The following is a 19642-nucleotide window of genomic DNA, read 5'->3' as shown; positions in this document are numbered from 1 at the left end:
AGCAAAGTAGCGAGCCGAGCGACGCATTTCCCGACGTTTGATGTCCACGGATATTCCGTTGCTTTTTATGCCAAAGTACCCAAGGGACTCCGAGTTTACTAGTTACTTAGTTGCTGGTTTGGTGCTTGGATTCCTTGATCTGACGAAGCTGGGGGACTTGGCAAAAACAATGTCTTATCTCTGAAGCAAAGATCTCCCCGAAGAGCGGTTTAAATGAAGATAATGTGGTCATCAGATGGACATGGTCTGAATATAAAGGGTTCGATGAACGGAGCAGTTTACACTCTGTAAATGTTATTGCCCATCCTTGTTCATCCTGTTGAATGGCCCTTTGACTGCGAAGACGGTGGAATTTCTTATTTCTCCGGGCTCGGCAACTATGTTTCAGAAGCGTCTTAGGGTCGGCTTTGGCGATTTCATCGACGCCTTTTCAGACTTTATTAGATACAACAATACATAGTTGGTTGGTTTGGACTCGAACGGGCGTGCATTTGAACGTGGGTTTAACACAAAGTTTGCATGTGGGTTTAAATCTCGGCTGGGAAAAACCCAGTTGTCGGGGGGGGGTTTAACCTCCAATTAAAACTAATACATCCAAACCAGTCCAATTAATATCCCACACATAACTATATCTCACACATATCTCACACACATCCCACACACATCCCACACACATGTCGATATGCTCTCTGGATGGGGGTGAATCTTGTCACAATTTCTCAGGCCCTTACCCGTAACCTTTAATTTCCCCTTAACCTTGGCTTCGTCGAGGGCGGTGAGGTTGTTGAAGAGAGAGAATCAGAAATATGTGTCGTGTGTATGCACGTGTATGCACGTGTATGCACGGAGATAAAAACCATGTAGAGAGTTAACTAACTAACTGTGTTTACCATTTTAGAGATGAAGTGACCAATCACAGTTTGGATCAATGGAACCCCACACATTTAAATCATGATCAACTGTACTGTTTTAAAAACCCTCAATCCAACTGCAACCCCAGACCGGGACCTTGGAAGAATCACAGTTATTAGTGATTTAACTCTAGTTCAACTGGTTTGTCTGTCTGGTTGAGGGTGGTTTAGTTCGTTAAAACCATTCCCTCATATTGACCCCTTCTTCTCTCTGGCACTGACGTAAGCTTGTAGTCATCCCGCCCGCCGCCGGATCATCCTGGCCCCGGCCCCCGTTCTTGTTGCTGCTTCTTTCTCTCTCTCTTTTTGCAACCGTCGCTTATTTGGTTCTTGTTCGTCGTTTTGCTCAAACGTCACCAAATAAATCTCTCTCCCTCTCTGCTGTTCTCGTCCTCCTCCTCCTCCTCCCCCCCCGCCGTGAGAGATCTGTGTTATAAGTGTAAAGTCATCATCCCCTGCCTGGTTACGCTCATTTCGTCCCTAACCCTCTTTCGCCCTCGTTTCCATCGGCAACCTGCGACAACGCTTGAGCTTCGTTATCCACCACACTGTTTGACCGGCCCCATAAAAATTTTTCTTTTCTTTTCTTTTCTTTTTCTTTTTCTTTTTCTTTCTTTCTTTTTTTTTTTTTTTTGTTCAAGAAAATTTTTTTTAATTTGGGAAATTTTCCGTTTGGCTTCCCTTCGTTACGATTTTAGCATACACATTCCGTGGATCGGTGGTTGGGTGGACTGGACTTGTCAAGGCCGTGGCGTATGGCCTTTGGTTACAATATTCCCCAGCTGTAACTCAGTCCTCAAGGCCGCCCAGCTTCCCTGTGAAAATCATCCCGTGAAATTCATTCAAGCTATCCGAAACGTCTTCCTTTTACACATGCTGCTCGTCCTGGAGATATGAAGGGGAATACCTCCTACGCCAGTAGCTACACCGCCTACCCGCACAGGGAGAGCGGGACGTTCTCAATATCACCTCACAGGTATGTCTTGATTATGCAGAAAGGGGAAGAGCTGTCTGGTAGAGCTGGGGGTAGCTGATACAAAAAAAAAAAAAAAACAAACAAAAGATTTCAACCACGCTCCCATTCTGCTCTGCGCCGGAGACATCAGCTTATGCAGCGCTTATGTGTTCTTGGTGGCCTTTCGTTAGTTATCTTAGTTTTGATCTTCCCCTCCTGGCGAGCTGCGATCCTGGGAACCCTTTCCTTTGGTCTTCTTTCATCGGCAGATGAATTTCAACTGGACACTGTCAGATATTATGACCTGTCGAACTTTCAAGGAACCGCCCGGGGCTGGGAACGAGAGGAGCGAGTCCTCCTCTGTACACCTCTGCGAGACGCCGCGCCACATTTGCCCATGTTCTTCTCACACCTACGCAATTTCACCTATCCGCATCATCTCATAGATCTCGCCTTCCTAGTCTCCGACTCGAAAGATGACACCCTTTCCCTCCTCATGAAAATGCTTAACGATTTGCAGAATGATTCTGACCCGAAAAAACATTACGGGGAAATCTCAGTGATTGAGAAAGACTTTGGGCAGAAGGTCAACCAAGATGTTGAAAGCAGGCATGGATTTGCTGCACAGGCCTCCCGAAGAAAGCTTATGGCACAGGCGAGAAATTGGCTGCTGAGTGCTACCCTGCGCCCAACACACAGCTGGGTATACTGGAGAGATGCCGATGTCGAGACGGCTCCATTTACCATTTTGGAGGATCTGATGAGACATAATAAGGATGTCATCGTACCAAGTGAGTTGGGCATATCCACTCTCTAGGCTTGAACTTGGCGTGATCAAGCAAACTAACCGTACGTGCCTCTTCTAGACATTTGGCGACCTCTTCCGGATTGGCTCGGCGGGGAACAACCCTATGACTTGAATTCCTGGCAGGAATCAGAGACTGCATTGGCATTGGCAGATACATTGGATGAAGATGCCGTCATTGTGGAAGGTTATGCGGAATATGCTACTTGGCGCCCGCATTTGGCGTATCTTAGGGATCCCTATGGCGATCCGGACATGGAAATGGAAATCGATGGCGTGGGTGGCGTTAGCATTCTGGCCAAGGCTAGAGTGTTCCGCTCGGGCGTCCATTTCCCGGCATTTAGCTTTGAAAAACATGCGGAGACAGAGGCATTTGGCAAGGTAACGTAACGTTCTCTTCACATTCCTTATTTCCCGTTGCTTGTTTCTTTCATGCACTTCGTCTGACATGTCCGGCACACAAACAGATGGCCAAGAGGATGAAATTCTCTGTCGTTGGCCTTCCACACTACACCATCTGGCATCTTTATGAGCCTAGTCTCGACGATATCAGGCACATGGAGGAAATGGAGCGGGAGCGCAAGGCGCGGGAAGCTGAAGAGAAAGGGAAAGCCGAGGAGGGGAAGCTTGGGCAGGAACAGTTTAAGGACCCTGCGGGCCAATGGAAGAAGGATTCCCTGGCCATAGAGTTCCTTAAGAAAATGAATGAGGACATGCTGGGGGCGACTAAGAGAGAGGGAACTGCCGGTGCAGGAGATGGACAACAATAGCAGCAGCAACAGTAGCAGCAACAGCAATAACAACCGCGGGCGGAGAATGGAGCGCGCCTTGCGTCGCTTAAGAAAGATGTGGAAAGGAGATGAATGAGATGTACAGATTATTTTATTTTAATGCTAGATTTGAGATTTGAGAGTGTTTCTTTCTTTCCTTCTTTTTCATTTTCATTTTCATTTTTTTTTTCTTCTTTTCCCTTTCTTGTTTCACTTCTGCTTTGCTGGGTTGGGCGTTCTTTTTGAAAGGGTTTTTTTGATATACAACACTACTATTGATCGCATTTTGAGTGGCATTTCGAGTTCTACACCCACTACACAAAGGAAGAAGAAGGGTTGAATCTAATATTTTTGTCGAATTCGTCACCTCTAGTCTTCGTGCTCTCCCGCGACTTTGATACCTACACAAGGGGCATTTCAATGTCTCCGAATGAGGAGTACCAGTACTCCCTCCGCCCTTTGCTGTCATATTCTTCTCCTCTTTGGGCTTTTCATCAGACCCTTTGTTTTTTTTTTGTTTTTTTTTTTTTTTTCTTTTTCCTTCTGAAGTATGCCGTGCGTCAGTTTATGCAACAGGTTATAATCCATCGCTATTTCATTTCTGTCGACAATTTCTGGTGCTGGGGGTTATGTGCCTGTATACCTGATCATCCATTGTTTTCCACAGCTACAATAGCTACATTTGCTTGGAGTTCATTTCTCATGTTATTTACTGTTCTTATAGGAAGAGGACAAAGAAGATTAATTTACACTTTTTTTTCAAGTGAATGCAAGATCTTGCACTCTTTACAGCGTCTCTATTCTTACCAGATTCATACCTGTTTTCCTGCTAATTTAATTTTCAAGGGATATCGTGTTGTATCATTTTGCTAGCATGAGAGCAACACACTGAAGATGGCGATCATCCGTTGATCGTAGGGTACCTACACTGAAACGGACAATTCCGGTAAATTTGTAATTTAGATCTCGGAAATTTTCTATGGGCCACATTAGTTAGTAAGAAACGGAATTACAAATTACAGCCTCTTAATAAATATCCCATTTTCTTCTTACCAGCTCAGCAATTGCTTATGAAGGCAGGCCGTTTTATCTCCAGCGCTTGAATTCGGTCCGCTGAACTTTGTTCCATAGCGCTTCCAACAACCGTAAAAAGACGCGCGCCTGAGGAAAAAATTTTTAAATCACGGCGCGACAAAACCCCACGTTTGTGTCGATTTTGTCAGCAACGTCGGACAGGCAAAAAAGGCACAGCACACAGCAACAGAAAGGCCCGGAATGAGTTACAGCATATATCCATTTTCAGGCAAATATACTTGGTTGGGTTTGTAAAAAATTGCGGTTAAGTTGACCATGGCCAAGCCCACTGGACGGACTGTCAACTTAACGAAGACCACCGACACCAAACGAGGCTTCAAACTGCTCGAATTACCCCCTGAACTGACGGAGCTGGTTTCATCATCATCATCATCATCATCATCTTCTTCTTCTTCTTCTTCTTCTTCTTCTTCCTGGAAGCTCGCATCTACGTATGTTTCGATAAATATTTCCCATGACGATGAGAAAGGAAAAAAGAAAAATCTTCAAGCTTGAATATATCTGAAGCGTTCAAAACTAATTATTCCTCCCCTCTCGCAACAAACTCACCAGTCTCTACCTGAAATCCGCCCCGGTTTCCTCTTCCAAGGCCTCCTCATCCAACAATCCCTATGTACACCTCTGCACAACCACCCAAACATACAAGGTCCGCCAAGTCAATTCCTCAAACTCAATATTCCTCATCAAACCCTCCCACCGGTCCTCGTCCGCGCAGCCAGGGAAGAGAGAAGACTGTGTCACAGCCATCGCCAAATGCAACGGCATCCTCGAACTCGTAAAGGTAGATGATGCTTCACATGCCGCATATACATCCCTGCAAAAATCGCTGCTTGTGTATAGTGGCACCCATGCTGAAGGGGATGGATATGTGGATACGAGCGCTGCGGGTGTTGCGGGTGCGGGCCTATCTTCTGCTGGGAGTGCAGCAGTCACGCAACAGGAACGGGGGGAAATCATCAGGAAATTATTCGCGGATGTGCCCTTGTCGCCAGCGGAGTGTGAGCGGGCGTGGGTGGAGATTTGCGGGTTTGTACATCCCCGGCGGGACCCTGATGCAGCGGATATGAATGGGGAGGAGAGCGGCGGCGTTAATCATCGTCCCCTGGCGTGTTGGCGTCCCTCGGCTGTGGTATGCATCCAGATGTGGAAAAGGATTCTGGACGGCGCGGTGTTGCAGGGGATTGAATTGGGAAAGCAGTTTCTGGCGTGGGATTTGTGGAGGGCAGCGAGGGGTGGGGATGATGGGAATGGAGATGACGGTGGTGATGCTGGGTTCCCGAAGGCATTGTTTGATGCATTGGTGAGGAGGCTGATGGGGGATCCGGCGTCGGTGGGTCTAGGGGAAATTTATGAGGAGCTCAAATGTAAGGCGGGGGTTTGGTTTTTTTTTTTTTTTTTTTTTTTTTTTTTTTTTTTTTTTTTTTTTTTTTTTTTTTTTTTCCAGTTAACGTATCAATACTAACTTAATTTACACCATATTTAGGGGCAAGCCTCGACAGAAATATCACCGTGGGTTGGGTTGGTGAAACCTATCTCGAAGCTAACGCACCAGATCCAACGTTGGCGAATAGGCGCACGGAGTTCTTGGAGAATTGGAAAGATCTATTACCGGAATCTTGGAGGACGGATGCTACGTGGGATAATTTGAAGGTAGGTGCAAAGTTTCCTGTCATCGAGTTCATTGTACTATGTGGACGTGTTAAAACACAAGAGGATTATATATTTGAATGAAACGAACTAACAAATTGCTGAATGCAGAAGGACTCTTATCAGTATCCTGACGCGACCAGTATTTGTTTTAAACCAAGGGCGGAAAACAACACTGCCCGCCCAGGAATGAAACGGCGGACGTGAAGCGTTATAGTAACAGCCAAACCCAAAGCCACATATTCTGCATGTGTAAAATGCGCGAGCCATAAAAACAAAAGAAACGTGAACGTTGCATCCACCAAGTTATACGAATATGCCTCCCATGGTCTATAGGTAAATGAAAAGCTGGCTTCAGTGGCACACCGCCTATGGGTAAGATCAAACACGCTATTCACAGGAAGAAGCGGATGATATCAAGCTTCAGCACCAGGCAAACTTCTCATTCCAAAACCAGTCTACGTCTTCACCTAACCCAAGTTGCGCGCCATTCCACTTCAAACTGCATATGCTGCTCTTCTCTCTATGCTCGACTTGCGCCGTCGGACACAGCATTTTCACCGCCTTCTCGACGACAGGAGTTGGATTCCAAATATCTACCCGATTCTTACCCCAGTTATGAGCCTCCAGCTGGGCGCGATAGAGCGTGGCGGCAAGTGCCTCAGCTACTGCCTTTTCTTCAGCTGGCGATTTCGGCTCCTCGTATAGCAGCCGCAGAATGAACAAGACGTTGTCCTTCTCAGTCCTGCCAAAACTCCGATTCCAACAGATGAATACCCCGCGGCTTTCCACACAGGCGCCTTTGACTTTCGGCTCTCCCTTTTCGGGAACCAGAATCCTGGAATAGAATTCTTCTCGAGCCCAGTGCCAGCTCATCGCTGCATAATCGGGGAGAAAGCCAACCTTGGCCCTTTGTGAGCGGTGAGATGCCTCTCTGAGAACCTGACGATCCCTTTGGAGCACCTCATCGGAGCACATGAGCTTTTTGACGTCATTAGCCTGCATGAACCTTACCAGATCCAAATTAACGCCCGAAACGCCCTGGTTCATGGTATCTTTCGAGACGGCAGGAAGACTGATGTGCGACGACGGGAAAGCTTTCCACCCACGCTCCGCATAGAAAGTTTTGCCAATGTCTGAGTAAAGAACTGAAAATACGCTCTGTTTCCGCACCGAATTCTCCTGTTGCCAGGTATCCAGTTTAATCGAGAGCTCCGCTATCATCCGCCCAGCGTATCCCCGACGTCGAAACTCGGGTTTGGAAAACACACTCCCGATGCCGTGGGCAATGATGTCCTCGACTCTACCCTCATAGGCTAGCAAGGCACGTTTGCCAAATGACTCACAGCTACTGAGAATTGGGCGGTGGTCGGGGGCCAGGTTGCGGTCTACCAGGATCCAGCAGGTCATGGCGCCGTCCCTGGTCATTTCCTGGCTCATGAGATGGTTCTCACGCTGGATGTATTGCTCGGGGTCCAGCACGCCTTTCCATTCCAGGCTGTTTGATTTCAGACATTGAATACGCTCTGCAGGAGTTGGGATGACGAGGGTGAGGTCTGGAGAGTCTGCAGGAGGGAGAGAGAAGTTGGCGGACCCCATTATTGAACCGAGTTATTATAGCAGGTGTTTCCTTCTGCCGCGTGACTTCGAGGAACTAATAGAATGCACTTGTTTGAGGGAGATACCATGGATAGGTAGGTAGAAGATGTATGTATTATTTCCCGCTACTTGCAGCGCTGGCGAAAAACAATGGAGGTTTTCCCAGACAAAGTAAATATTATTTTACCTGAACCTTAAAACTGATACAGTACAAGAGAGTTCAAAAGATTAAATTAAAGCTCGCTTCTTGATTCGTGAAACTTGCCGAGCGAATCTCTGATATCGCCTTGCCTCGCTTAGTCATTGCTCCTTCCCGATGGAAACCGACCTGGCCGTTCTTTCTTCCATGCTGCGTGCCAAGGCCAAGGGCCAATAGTAAGTCATCCCTCGCGTTAGGCCGCGCCGGAAAAAAGTGCCGCCGTCACAACCAGGCAACCAAGCTTATCGTTTGGGAGATCGGTAGCTCTGAGGCCTTTTATGGTTTTTTGCCAACATGAACGAATCTAAGCCTAACGTTAAACCTTCCAGAGTTTGCCGACGTCAAAAGCTTCAACATCTAAAGGGTTCGTTGTTGCTCTCGAAAATGCTGGACGCAGCACAGCAACAGCAAATGGCAGTGACTGTGAGCAATGAGCCTAGCGACAAGGTTCTTTTTAATTTTTAACTCTATGATTTTCTTGCTTTCTGGTGCAAAGGGTTGGTGCCAGGGAATCAGACAGTGATAGATCTATCATAACTAGGCCAACTCCCCCCTTCAGCTAGTCTGCCTCTCCGCAAAAGAGCGGGAACTTGATTTAAATATCCCTAATGAGTCTTTGCCTGTTCTCTCATCTGTTGTCTGGCCTTTTTATCCTCCACATACTTACCCATCATTTTGCAAATGTAAACCATTTGTCTGGAATTGGAAGCCTCCTCCCTCAAAATCTCTTTAGATGAGCATTTCCCCGGCCAGAAGAGATTAACGGACGCATCGCGTTTCCAGTGTGTCTGTCTTCCTATCTATCTATCTATCTACACCAGGCGGTCTTGTGTTCTTAGCTTCAGTCAGCATTGCGCTGTCAAGTTCGTGTTCAAGTTCTGCTTCTAGGTGGCAAGACAGCCCTTTTGTCTGTGTGCTATATCAAGATAGGCTCTCGCCGGAAACCTTCCCTTGTGCGGGTTGGGTTACCCCTCCTCGAGTTGAGAAGAATGCTATATTTTGCCCTGCAATTCCACTCTTCGTTGGCAATAACTTGAGCACTTCGAGAATCCTGTATATCCATTGCTCGGATCCATCCAGCCTTGGATATACATCCCCCTTCTGCTGTTCAAATCTCATTCACCCATCTTCCCTTTGCTCTATCCTAAGGATATATCGTAATCCAAAACACACGCCCTTCGTGCGCTTTCTCCTTAGCTAGAGTTAGGCACAGTTAGCTTATATACACCATGAAACGAAAGCTCCCCGAGATCATCGAGATAGAAGAAGACACTAAGAGAGCCCAAAGATTGGATGGCGGGATTTCCCGCCCATCTCAGCCCCCTACCCTACCAGAGGATGCCATGTATGCTCGGATTTCGGCCATCTTCCCAGAGATCAGGCTGGAGCACGTTCGTCAGCTGTACATGCAGCACAAGAAATCAGGTGCCGAAGTTGATGTTGATGTTGATATTGGGGAGGCTCTGATCAACCACATCATCGACGCTGGGGCGTATGCCAAGGGGGAAATGGCGAAACACGTGGACCCCGGGGCCATTGTTACCCCATCCGATATCAGTCCTAGGAAAGGCTGGGGCAAGAACGATGAGTCTGTCCGAGATGATGCGTACTATCAAAAGGGGTAAGTGGAATGGATGGATAATCTTGGAAGTTCTGGTCTTTCCTTTTCCAGCTGTTACCGCTTCTCCTTGTTTGTTATTCTCCAAACAGGAAGCTTCGAGTATGCGCCCGGGTGGGCTATTTTCCAGCTTACAAATCACAGCCACCCTGTTTCTTGGGGATCCTTTCATTGAGATATGTCGCATTGTGTTCTTGGAAGACTATCCAAACCTCATCCTACTGCAACCTGGACTTCCCCAACATCTTCTCAGAGTTTTATATATGTTATGTTTTGCAGTCACAGAAGTCATCGTTCGCTGCACTGCACATACTACTCCGGATCAAGCTGAACATTCTTACAGCATGAACTCTCCCTATAAACCACACCTCCTGGGCTTGTTAAATCTGAACAGAAATCAACTTGACCAGGGACTGCCAAAGGAATCTGTAAAGGCACCTCTAAAGCCATATCCACCCAGGGTCACAAGTGACTTGGATCAGACACGTGCGCTAGGTGACGTGAAAGCGGAAAGTAAGAAAAACAAAGGTATTTGAACCTCTCGACATTTCTTTCCAGATAAAGCTCCTCCCTTCGCCCCGCACCCGTTTGCTAATAGGAGCTGAGCTTTTCAGTAACGCTACGACGGGGAAAGGAGCTGGATAGATTGGGGGCCAGAAATGGTGATGCACTAGCCGCTGAAGCCGCCGCTCTCATGGAATGCCAGTGTTGTTACGTTGAGAGCCCAATCAACCGAATGGTATATTGCACAGGGGATAATATCCATTTCTTCTGTGTGCAATGTACCAGGTCTCTGGCAAAATCCCTAATTGGCATCATGAAATACGACGTAAAGTGCATGGATACGAGCGGCTGTGCGGCCAGCTTCGACAAGCAGACATTACGGCAGGCATTAGGCCAAAGTCTGATCGACAAGCTGGAGGAACTTGAACAACTCAACGAAATTGCAAAAGCAGACATCGAGGGACTCCATGGCTGCCCCTTTTGTGATTTCAAGGCCATATGCCCGCCGATTGACGATTACAGTGAATTCGCTTGCCAAAACCCGACGTGCAAAAAGGTGAGCTGCCGTTTTTGTGAAAAAGAATCCCACATCCCCATGAGCTGTAAGGAGGCCCGTGACAAGAGATTGCCTGCGAGGGCAAAGATTGAGGAGGCCATGAGCGATGCGCTTATCAGGACTTGCCCCAATCCAAAATGCCAAGTTAAGATGGTCAAGGAGAACGGGTGCAACAAGATGGTTTGCGTCAAATGCGGTTGGGTGATGTGCTATGCTTGCAGGAAGAAGATCAACAAGGACGGTTACGGCCATTTTAACAGACCTCCAAGCCATTGTCCGATCCATGATTCAGTGAATACGCACCGCCACTTCGACGATGTTTCTAGTGCCCACAAGAAAGCGACTGAAGAAGCCATGAAAAACGATCCAGACTTGAAACCAGAGAACCTGGGGGTCGAAGCCCCAATGCAAGAATCGTATTCGAATACATTCAAGTCGCAGGAATTCCGTTTTTTGCAACGTCTGCAGAATCAACACCTGGGGAACAATGATATGTATGGGAACGGGCCTAATGCTAATAATCGCGGTGGTTTTTTCCCTGCTGCCCATGCTGCTCCCATGCCTCTCTATGCCCATCGAAATCCTCCCCACCCAGCGATTCAGCCTGCACCGTTCGCGTTCCCACCTATAGCCAACAGTCCTAATCGCTTAGATTGGGCCCCTCGACTGGTTGAACCCAGCCAACCAGTCATCTCCTCAACTTCTCCCAAATCCAGAGCTCGGTTTTGAGCAGGATGAACCCTGGAACGCAATGGATATTTTCCCGCCAAATCCGCAACCCGAAATGGATCCAAACCAACCCTCAAGAGAACCCACCCCAACCTAACTACGAAGGACAGTTCACCCACAACAATGCGCCGCGTTTAGGCCAAGTCACCCAGGGTGTCGCGATAGGGCAACAGGCGCCTAATCAGCCCCAGCACCAGCATCCTCTAGTTTATCAACCTCCTTTCTATCCATTCTATGTTAAATTTGCCCCCATGCACCGCCCGGAGTTCCCGGACGCAGATGAAGAACCTCTGCAGCATTCGTTCCATGCTCAATGGCCCCAAACAATTGCTCAACGGCTTCAAGACGGAATGCAACCCCAACCCCCCAACCGTCCTCCCCAGGCCCAACAGTTCCCTCAAGCACCCCTTCGGAATCTGCCGTGTCGGGCAGCGACAGACCCTTACTATGTGCCAAATCCACTACGAAATAACACATACAACAAAGCAGAATGAACTGTACCTGTCCAGGTTCCCCCGCCCCGTCCTGGCCCCAATCCTGCCCTAGACGGTCCCAACAATACCTAAGCTATACGCGCCCTCTCGAAGCCCTGGATCTCCCGGAAGAATGTCGAATGTCGACGAAAATTTGGCCGTACGTTTTCTGCGCAAGTGATAACTCTCCTCTCCTCTCCTCTCCTCTCCTCTCCTCTCCTCTCCTCTCCTCCTTTTCCCGCTTCTGGTGGGCATTTTGAACCGCGTGTTAAGGTTTTCTTTTTTCTGCGATTGGGTGGTTTTACTGTTTCTCGCGTTTCGTTGTCATACTTTAATAAGCAAGCAAGACGTTTTAAACTGTCTCTTCTCTCTCTTCTTCTTGAACTTTGTTGGCGTAAGCGTGTTTTGTTTGGTTCCGCCCGCCCCACTTTTGACCCTCTCCGTACATCAAGTTTGTTTAATTTTCCTGAGATTTTTGAATTGATAGTTTGCATTTTGTTTGCACGTATTTGCAGAGTTATCCTATTTACCTTCTCCGTGTCATTTCTGGTCTCGTCTTCTTTTCATATCTTTATTCTTAACTATTTTCCATTTCCCTCCTTTATCTTGTTTTATCCTTTCTTCATTCCTCTCTTTCTTTATTTGTTCTTCACCCGTATTCTCTCCTCTTTCTCCTTCTTTCCCAGCCTGCACAAGATCCCTTAACATTGAGCAAGTTGAATTCCACCCTAAGGTGATTAATCACTATTTTGCCCTTGATTTACCCAGATTTGCATTTATCTTCGCATGTCATTCTGACCTTCTTTTCTATTAGTTTACAATGGATTCCGATTTTCTTTTTCTTTCTTAACACTTGTGATATTCCCATTATATCTCTGTCTGACAAGATTTCTCAGCCTCAAAGTAAGATAAATTTCACCCTGGGGTGTTTAATCAGTGGTTTGTCTTTGATTTGCACATATAATGCAGAGTGAGGTTCTTGTTAGTATTCCTTCCCCCTTAAATGTGCACACAGCAACATTAAATAATACACAGTGATATTTTCTTTTTATTTCTTTTATAAGTAGTTTAAGTGTGGTACATTCAAGTTAATCAGAATAGACTGCTTAGATCACATTCACCCTATTCATGAATTAGAACTGCAAGACCTTCAGATGCTAGTTCTCCGAGAATGTCTGCAAGAGACATATCTTTGATGTAACTCGTTACAACAGACAATCCAGCAAACTACTACATATGGCGAGTTTCTCAGGTTTTCAGATTCAGAATTTGCCAAGAGGGCCTGCCCCCAACCAGTCAAAAAGTACAGTCCAGTCGAGCCTCTGCAACATGATCAAATGGCATGTTGAGAATGCATCTGTGGGGCATAACCATATAATCCAGAATAGAGCTGGTTAATCTTGGTGTTTCTTATAAACGTCTTGGTTCTATGATATTTATGACCACCAAAAGTTGGACTCGCGGGGGGGGGGGGGGGGGGTAGCCCGAAAAAAATTTATCCCGGAAAATCCTTGCCCAAAAGGTTGGTTTTTTTTGATTAATTAAGGTTCTTTTTTTTTGGGGTTTGAAGTTCCTAGCTAAGTTGAGAACTAAATTTGAATTGGGGAAAAAAACAAATAGAGTAGAAAATGGATGAGAAGTTAGTTAAACTAGTGATAAATGAAGAAGTTCTGAGAAACTCGTTAACCCAATTCCTTCTGAAGCGCGGTATTTCGTCTCACCTAGGCTGCCTGAGAATAACTGTGGAAATAGCACTGAAACAGAGAGTGAGGAAAAGGCGAAAGCCAAATGAATCCTCTTGGTAGTTAGAAAACTACACAAAAAAAAGGGGGGGGGGGGATCCTGGCGGTATAGAGGAGCACATTTCATTGCCTAGATCCACCCTTGATATTTGATCAGGGAATTCATTAAAAGAAAAGAAAAGAAAAGAAAAGAAAAGAAAAGAAAAGAAAAGAGATCCCAGTCAAAACAGATAATAAGCAATCAATCAGCAAAAATGCACCATTCCCATTTCCGCATGTAATCAAAATCTAGGTCTCGTGGACCGCCCGAATACGGTTCAACTCTGCAAACTTCCCCTTCGCCTCCTCCACCCAAATTTCCATCTTCAACTCGCCAGCATCCACTGTCCGAACAGGTACAGTCTTCGCTCGACCCCTGGAACCGGCCCTGTCGAATTCCCCTACCCCACCAACAGCACATTTACCACTGAGAAAAATTCCGCATCCGTTTGCAGTATTGCTACTATTACAGTTACCGTTTAGGTCTAATTTGGATGGCTCAGCAGCGATCCATAGGTGATCTGCGTTAGAGATGCCGGCAGGGGCATCTGCAGTGTTGCGCAAGACAATGTGGAGTGTTGGGATGTACTCTTCGTTGCGGGGGAGGGGTGTTAATCGTGCGCATGCGGAGGCGAGGCGGGCGAGGACTGCGCGGAATTGGGCCTCGAGTTCGACGGGTGGGATATGGGTTTGGGGTTTGATAGATTGCTGCTGCTGCTGCTGCTGTTGATTTTTGGGGTCCTCAGATGCTCTAGAGTTGTCGTTATCGTTGTCAAATGGAGTACGGACATCACCAGGTGGCACCTCCGGTATCTGTGTCATGTCGAAGGTATACCTTTCAAGTGGCTGATTGTTGCTTGAGGAGAGTATAACGATGGAGACAGCGGCGATGGTGCATTTCAGCAGCTGGGCCTCGACGGCGGCACAGGCGTCTGTGATCCAGGTGCAGACACGGGGATGTCTTGATTGTCTGACGGGTCGGTTGAAATGGCGGACGGGCAGGAAAGTGGATTGCGGGTAGATAGCGCGGAGGTAGAGAATTTGGTGAATGCTGACAGCTAGGAATGAGGCGATGGAGGCTGTCAGGGCTGCGTATGTGTCTGGTAGCTGGGATGGGCGATGGTTATGGGTGTGGCAGGTGTTGTTGTGATTTCCATTGCTGATTATGCTGGAGGTGCTGGTGGTATTGGTATGGCGTTGGAACCCATTATTATTGTTGGTGGCCGTAGTGTGAGGAGGGGAGGAGACAGGGCCAGCAGGCAGGGCTTCATGCGGGAAGCTGGATGAGGAGGAGCCAATATCGGCATTGGCAGGGCTGCTAGTAGTCTGGGCCATGGCGTTATGACGTTTTGTCCACCTGGGGGCGGGGGATTATTTTCGTGGGTTTATATAGCTGAAAAAGCCTTGGGCGTGCGGTGGTGGTGGAGCTGGCAAGAGATGAGGTGTCGATGGGGAGTGGTGACGGGGATGGATATCCGAACAGCGTGAATGGTTATTAGTTGTACAGAAGCGGGGGGATAGTTGATTCATCCTGTCGTTGCGTTTTAGTATTGTTATTTATTATCATGTCTTGGTGCTTATGCTGCCAGTGCGTGATGCAGGTATGTATGCATGTATTGTGTCTGTACTGCTGAGCTGTTCCAGGCCGGGATTGTATGACAAGAGGGAATAATCTCGTCAGATCGAAGAAGAGAGCGACAAGACACGGGTTAATCTCTGCTGTCGCAGAAGAGTCTAAGTTACCAAGGGTAGTTCGGGATAATCAGGCAGTGCGAGGACGGGTAGAAAAGAACGAAGAAAGGTAAAAAGCAGAAACCAGAATAAAACAAGATGATGAAAAAAGAAGAGACAAGAAACAAAAAAGCAGAGGGGGACAACAGCCAAAAAGGAAAAATACATGCATGCAATTGCAAGAGGCAGAGGGAACGCCAAGATCTCTAGGTACGCGGCTCCAAGCAAAAGTTACGTAGCGGACGAGGTATCTTCGGGGGTTGGGGGGATGTCTATTTCCAAGTTGGGCACCCACTAAGCGCCGTACTTGTTGCTGCTGTAATACACAGGTAATACACCGGTTCCCCTACCAGGTCCATACCATACTGTACTGTACTGTCCTGTCCTGTCCGGTCCTGATACGATGTTGTCAAATGTCACCCCGCCCGCAAACACACGAAGTAAACATCCCATAGATATTTTCCGTCCCATCTGTTCCGGGGATAGCGGGTCTCCATCTTCCCCCCAACAGCCAATCTCCACCAACTACAGGTAGAGCTAAAGCAATGCAAAGAAATAAACCAATAAAGAGATAAACAATTCAAGAAATACCCATCCCTCTATTCCACCCGCTCTCCCCCAATCGCGCCCCCTCCCCAACCCCCACCCCCCTTGCCCTGCCCCGCCCCACCCCGGGGATCTCCTATAATCAACCATGGAGGAACAACTCCTACGGCTGCTGGCAGACACCCAGTCCCCTGCACAGGCCACCCGCAACTCTGCCGAACTCCAACTCCTAACCCTTTACTCAAACGAATCCTTTCCCCTCTCCCTTGCCTCTATTGCCTCGCACAGATCCGTCCCCACTCCGCTGCGACAGTCCGCCCTGCTCGTCTTGCGCACCTTCGTCCTGGCAGCATGGTCCCAGCACCTCGACGAATTCAAGGGGCAAATCCTCGTTAGTGATGTCAATAAAGCTCACCTGCGCCGAGTTCTTCTCGACCTGGCCACCTCCGCTGATGTTGCGGAGCGAAAAGTGAAGTCCTCTGCCAGTTATGTTGTTAGCAAGATTGCCAGCGCGGATTTCCCCGAGGAATGGCCTGAGTTGCTACCCACTTTGCTGCAGATTATCCCCAATAGCGACGAGGCGCAGTTACACGGCGCGTTGAGGGTGTTGTCGGATCTGGTCGAGAGCGGATTTAGCGAGGAGCAGTTTTTCACAGTGGCACGGGAGCTCGTGTCGACTGTCTTTGCTGTCGCGACGAACCCTGCTCGGAAACCCGTGCTGCGCGCCTTGGCCGTCTCGGTATTTAGAGCTTGTTTTGATACCCTGGAAATGGTCATTGATCAACACAAGGTTGCTATTAAGCAATTTCTGGACGAGGCGTTAAATGGTTGGTCACCATTTTTCCTCGCAACTATGAAGGTGCCGCTGCCGCCACCGCCCCCTAGTGAGGAAGATGAGGTCGATGATGCTCAGGGCTCAGAGGAGTGGAGGGGGGTGATTGCGTTGAAGTTGCAGGTCGTTAAGGTATTTTTGCCATTGCCCTCCTTCGGTTTACTGTTTATTGAACTAACATACGTGACGTTACAGACCTTAATGAAAATATGCGCTGTGTTCCCGGCACTCCTTACTTCGCAAAGCACTGTACTTTTTAGTTCTGTTTGGGACGAACTATCCACCATCCAAAATGCGTATCAGGAACTATTTATCATGGACGAGCGCCAAGGCCGGCTAGAGGATGCGGATGGACTCCCATATACCCTCGACTTCTTGGTTTTGGAAGAACTAGACCTTATGCAAGTGCTACTTAGGGCTCCCCCGGTTAAAGCGGAGCTACACAGCCAACTGCAGGCCGCAGGGAGTGCTGCGAGTACTTCTGGCTGGTTGCCAGAGGTTATGAAACTGGTTGTATCCTATGCGCAGATTACTACGGAGGAGGAAGGGCTGTGGGACATCGACGTGAATCTGTTCCTGTCGGAGGAAACGTCGCTCACCGCAAATTACACTCCTCGGACCTGTGGAGGGGATTTGGTAATAAAGCTTGGTGAATGGCTGAAGGGGACTACAGTAGACGCATTGTTGGTTTATTCGAATGCACTGTTCTCAGACTCAACATCGTATGCCCCTTTTCAATTTTCACCCTCTTTCTTTTATTTCCCACTTAATTCTGACAATGTTGCTTCTAGTTGGAAACTACGCGAAGCTGCCCTTTTCATTCTCAATCAGCTTCTTCGCGACTTCAACGACGTAGACCAGCAGATTTCCCTGGAAGCAGCTAAAGGATCCAACGAGTTCGTGCGCTTTTGCATGACACAGGAAGACGTCTTCCTTCGAGCCCGTGGCTATCTCGTCGCTGGAATAATTGCAAAGACAGCGGGCGAAGAATTCCATCAGACGGCATTGTCATACCTCGAGGCGTCCATCAAGGCCATCGCTGATGACCCTTCTGAAGTCGTCCAAGTATCCTGCATCCGCGTCCTGCAGGATTTCTTTCCCGCTCTCCCATCCTCCATGGCCAAACCCCTACAACTCCCCGCTATCTCAACCGTGTCCGACTTCATCTCCTCCCGCGACCTGCGAGAAATGATAGACAGCGATGATCTTAAATTTACCCTCCTCGACACGCTCCGAGACACTATCATGGTCGATCCCGGCGTCGTCCTCTCCTCCATTGCCCTCGATGTCCTCTTCAACATCGCTAGTAGCGGCGCCAGTAACTTCCAGCTCGCCACAATTGTGACAGAAACCTTCGAAGACATTGTCCAATACATCTCCCGACAGGGCCCAGAAGCATACATCCGCCTCTGCGAAAAAGTGCTCCCATCCCTCTCTGGCGCCATTGACGGAAGCACGACCCAAGAAAACGCCCTGACAACACTAGCGGCAGACCTCATCCGCGCCCTGACGGAACACGGCCTCTCCCCGCTCCCCAATGGCCTCGTAGCAACAATAATGCCAAAACTTAACCGCCTCCTTCTCAATTCTACAGAGGGCAACCTCCTCCCCGCTGCCACCATTGCCGTGAAAAACATGCTCCAACATGACTCCCAGCAATTTCAAACCTGGCAAGATCCACAAACAGGCAAGGGCGCCATCGAAGTCGTGTTAATCATCATCGACCACCTCCTCAGCCAATCCGTAGATGACAACGCAGCTGAAGAAGTGGGCGGGCTGGCCGCTGAACTAGTCGAGAAAGCTGGCGCCGAGAAATTGGGGCCATATTTAACCCAACTTCTTCGCGCGGTTGCTCAACGCCTCGCCACGGCGCAAAAGGCGCAGTTCATCCAATCGCTCATCCTCGTCTTTGCGCGATTATCCCTCGTCAGTCCGGGGGAGGTAGTCGATTTCCTCTCCACGCTGACGATCGATGGCGAATCGGGACTGACAGTTGTGTTCTCCAAGTGGCTTGAGAACAGCATAAATTTCGCTGGGTACGATGAGATACGGCAGAACGTTGTTGCATTGGCGAAGATTTATCAACTTGATGACCCGCGCGTGGCGCAGGTGCAGGTTAAGGGGGATCTGATCATCCAGGATACGGGGAGGATCAAGACGCGCTCGCAGTCGCGCAGGGATCCGGACCAGTATACCATTGTCCCTGCGCCTTTGAAGATCATTAAGGTTCTGGCTGAGGAGCTTGTGTCAGCGGCGGGAACCAGGGAGATGGGTGCCGCGGGTGCCGCTGCTGTTACGGCTGGTGCTGGCGGGGCGGGAGGGAATCTTGATGAGACGGATAGTGATGATGAGAATGATGACTGGGAGGATATTACACCATCTGGGCAAGGGGTGCTTGATTTGGGGCTTGGGATTACGAAGCAGGAACTTATGGGGTATATTTGTGAGGATGGTACTAGGGGTGGTGTTGCGGTGAGACAGAGAGATGATGAGACGTTGGCTTTTTTGATGGAGTTTTTCAGGGAGGTTGCTGGAACGCCAAGATTTCAGGAGATGTTTGTGCAGTTGAGTCCGAGGGAACAGGAGGCTTTGAGGAGTCTGGGGTAGTGTAATTGCGTTGGGTCGTATGAGGCGATGTCAGGGCCGATGATGTCGACGTTGCCGTTGGCGGGCTGGTAATGAACATGAGGGAGATGATTTGTTCTCTTCTTTTTCTCCCTCGATCTCTTTCACTCTTTCTCTCCTTTTTCTTTCTCTCCCTTTTTTTTTTTTCTTTTTTTTTTTGCTTCTGAATTGCCAAAATATGATGAATAAATTAGATGAGAAAAGATTTTTGTTGATTTTTTCCTTTCTGTATTTAGAATAGGAATTTGAATGAGATAATAATTATA

General features: G+C 48.2%; 7 protein-coding genes across 7 annotated transcripts; 5 read left to right on the top strand and 2 right to left on the bottom strand.

The window, feature by feature from the left end:
* Positions 1-1804: 1804 nt before the first annotated feature.
* PADG_03430 (uncharacterized protein) lies at positions 1805-3441 on the top strand (the record flags this gene model as incomplete). Its single annotated transcript, XM_010760558.1, has 4 exons — positions 1805-1887; positions 1975-2657; positions 2733-3052; positions 3139-3441. 4 exons carry the CDS (start codon positions 1805-1807, stop codon positions 3439-3441), a joined length of 1389 nt encoding a protein of 462 aa, XP_010758860.1.
* Positions 3442-4791: 1350 nt separating this feature from the next.
* PADG_03429 (uncharacterized protein) lies at positions 4792-6390 on the top strand (the record flags this gene model as incomplete). The annotated part of the gene is made up of 4 exons (XM_010760098.1): positions 4792-4967; positions 5089-5900; positions 6020-6186; positions 6295-6390. The coding sequence occupies 4 exons, from the start codon at positions 4792-4794 to the stop codon at positions 6388-6390; spliced, it is 1251 nt and encodes a 416-aa protein (XP_010758400.1).
* Positions 6391-6606: 216 nt separating this feature from the next.
* Positions 6607-7782, bottom strand: PADG_03428 (uncharacterized protein; the record flags this gene model as incomplete). The annotated part of the gene is made up of 1 exon (XM_010760557.1): positions 6607-7782. The coding sequence occupies one exon, from the start codon at positions 7780-7782 to the stop codon at positions 6607-6609; it is 1176 nt and encodes a 391-aa protein (XP_010758859.1).
* Positions 7783-9210: 1428 nt separating this feature from the next.
* On the top strand, positions 9211-11388 carry PADG_03427 (uncharacterized protein; the record flags this gene model as incomplete). The annotated part of the gene is made up of 3 exons (XM_010760097.1): positions 9211-9602; positions 9730-10112; positions 10214-11388. 3 exons carry the CDS (start codon positions 9211-9213, stop codon positions 11386-11388), a joined length of 1950 nt encoding a protein of 649 aa, XP_010758399.1.
* Positions 11389-11393: 5 nt separating this feature from the next.
* Positions 11394-11882, top strand: PADG_11601 (uncharacterized protein; the record flags this gene model as incomplete). Its single annotated transcript, XM_010760754.1, has 1 exon — positions 11394-11882. The coding sequence occupies one exon, from the start codon at positions 11394-11396 to the stop codon at positions 11880-11882; it is 489 nt and encodes a 162-aa protein (XP_010759056.1).
* A 2009-nt stretch (positions 11883-13891) lies between these two features.
* On the bottom strand, positions 13892-14977 carry PADG_03426 (uncharacterized protein; the record flags this gene model as incomplete). Its single annotated transcript, XM_010760556.1, has 1 exon — positions 13892-14977. The coding sequence occupies one exon, from the start codon at positions 14975-14977 to the stop codon at positions 13892-13894; it is 1086 nt and encodes a 361-aa protein (XP_010758858.1).
* A 1090-nt stretch (positions 14978-16067) lies between these two features.
* On the top strand, positions 16068-19358 carry PADG_03425 (uncharacterized protein; the record flags this gene model as incomplete). Its single annotated transcript, XM_010760555.1, has 3 exons — positions 16068-16883; positions 16947-17473; positions 17543-19358. 3 exons carry the CDS (start codon positions 16068-16070, stop codon positions 19356-19358), a joined length of 3159 nt encoding a protein of 1052 aa, XP_010758857.1.
* Positions 19359-19642: the final 284 nt, after the last annotated feature.

The sequence above is a fragment of the Paracoccidioides brasiliensis genome (assembly GCF_000150735.1).
Source record: "Paracoccidioides brasiliensis Pb18 unplaced genomic scaffold supercont2.3, whole genome shotgun sequence".
NCBI classification, from domain to species: Eukaryota; Fungi; Ascomycota; class Eurotiomycetes; order Onygenales; family Ajellomycetaceae; genus Paracoccidioides; species Paracoccidioides brasiliensis.
This window is presented reverse-complemented; position numbering and strand designations above follow the sequence as displayed.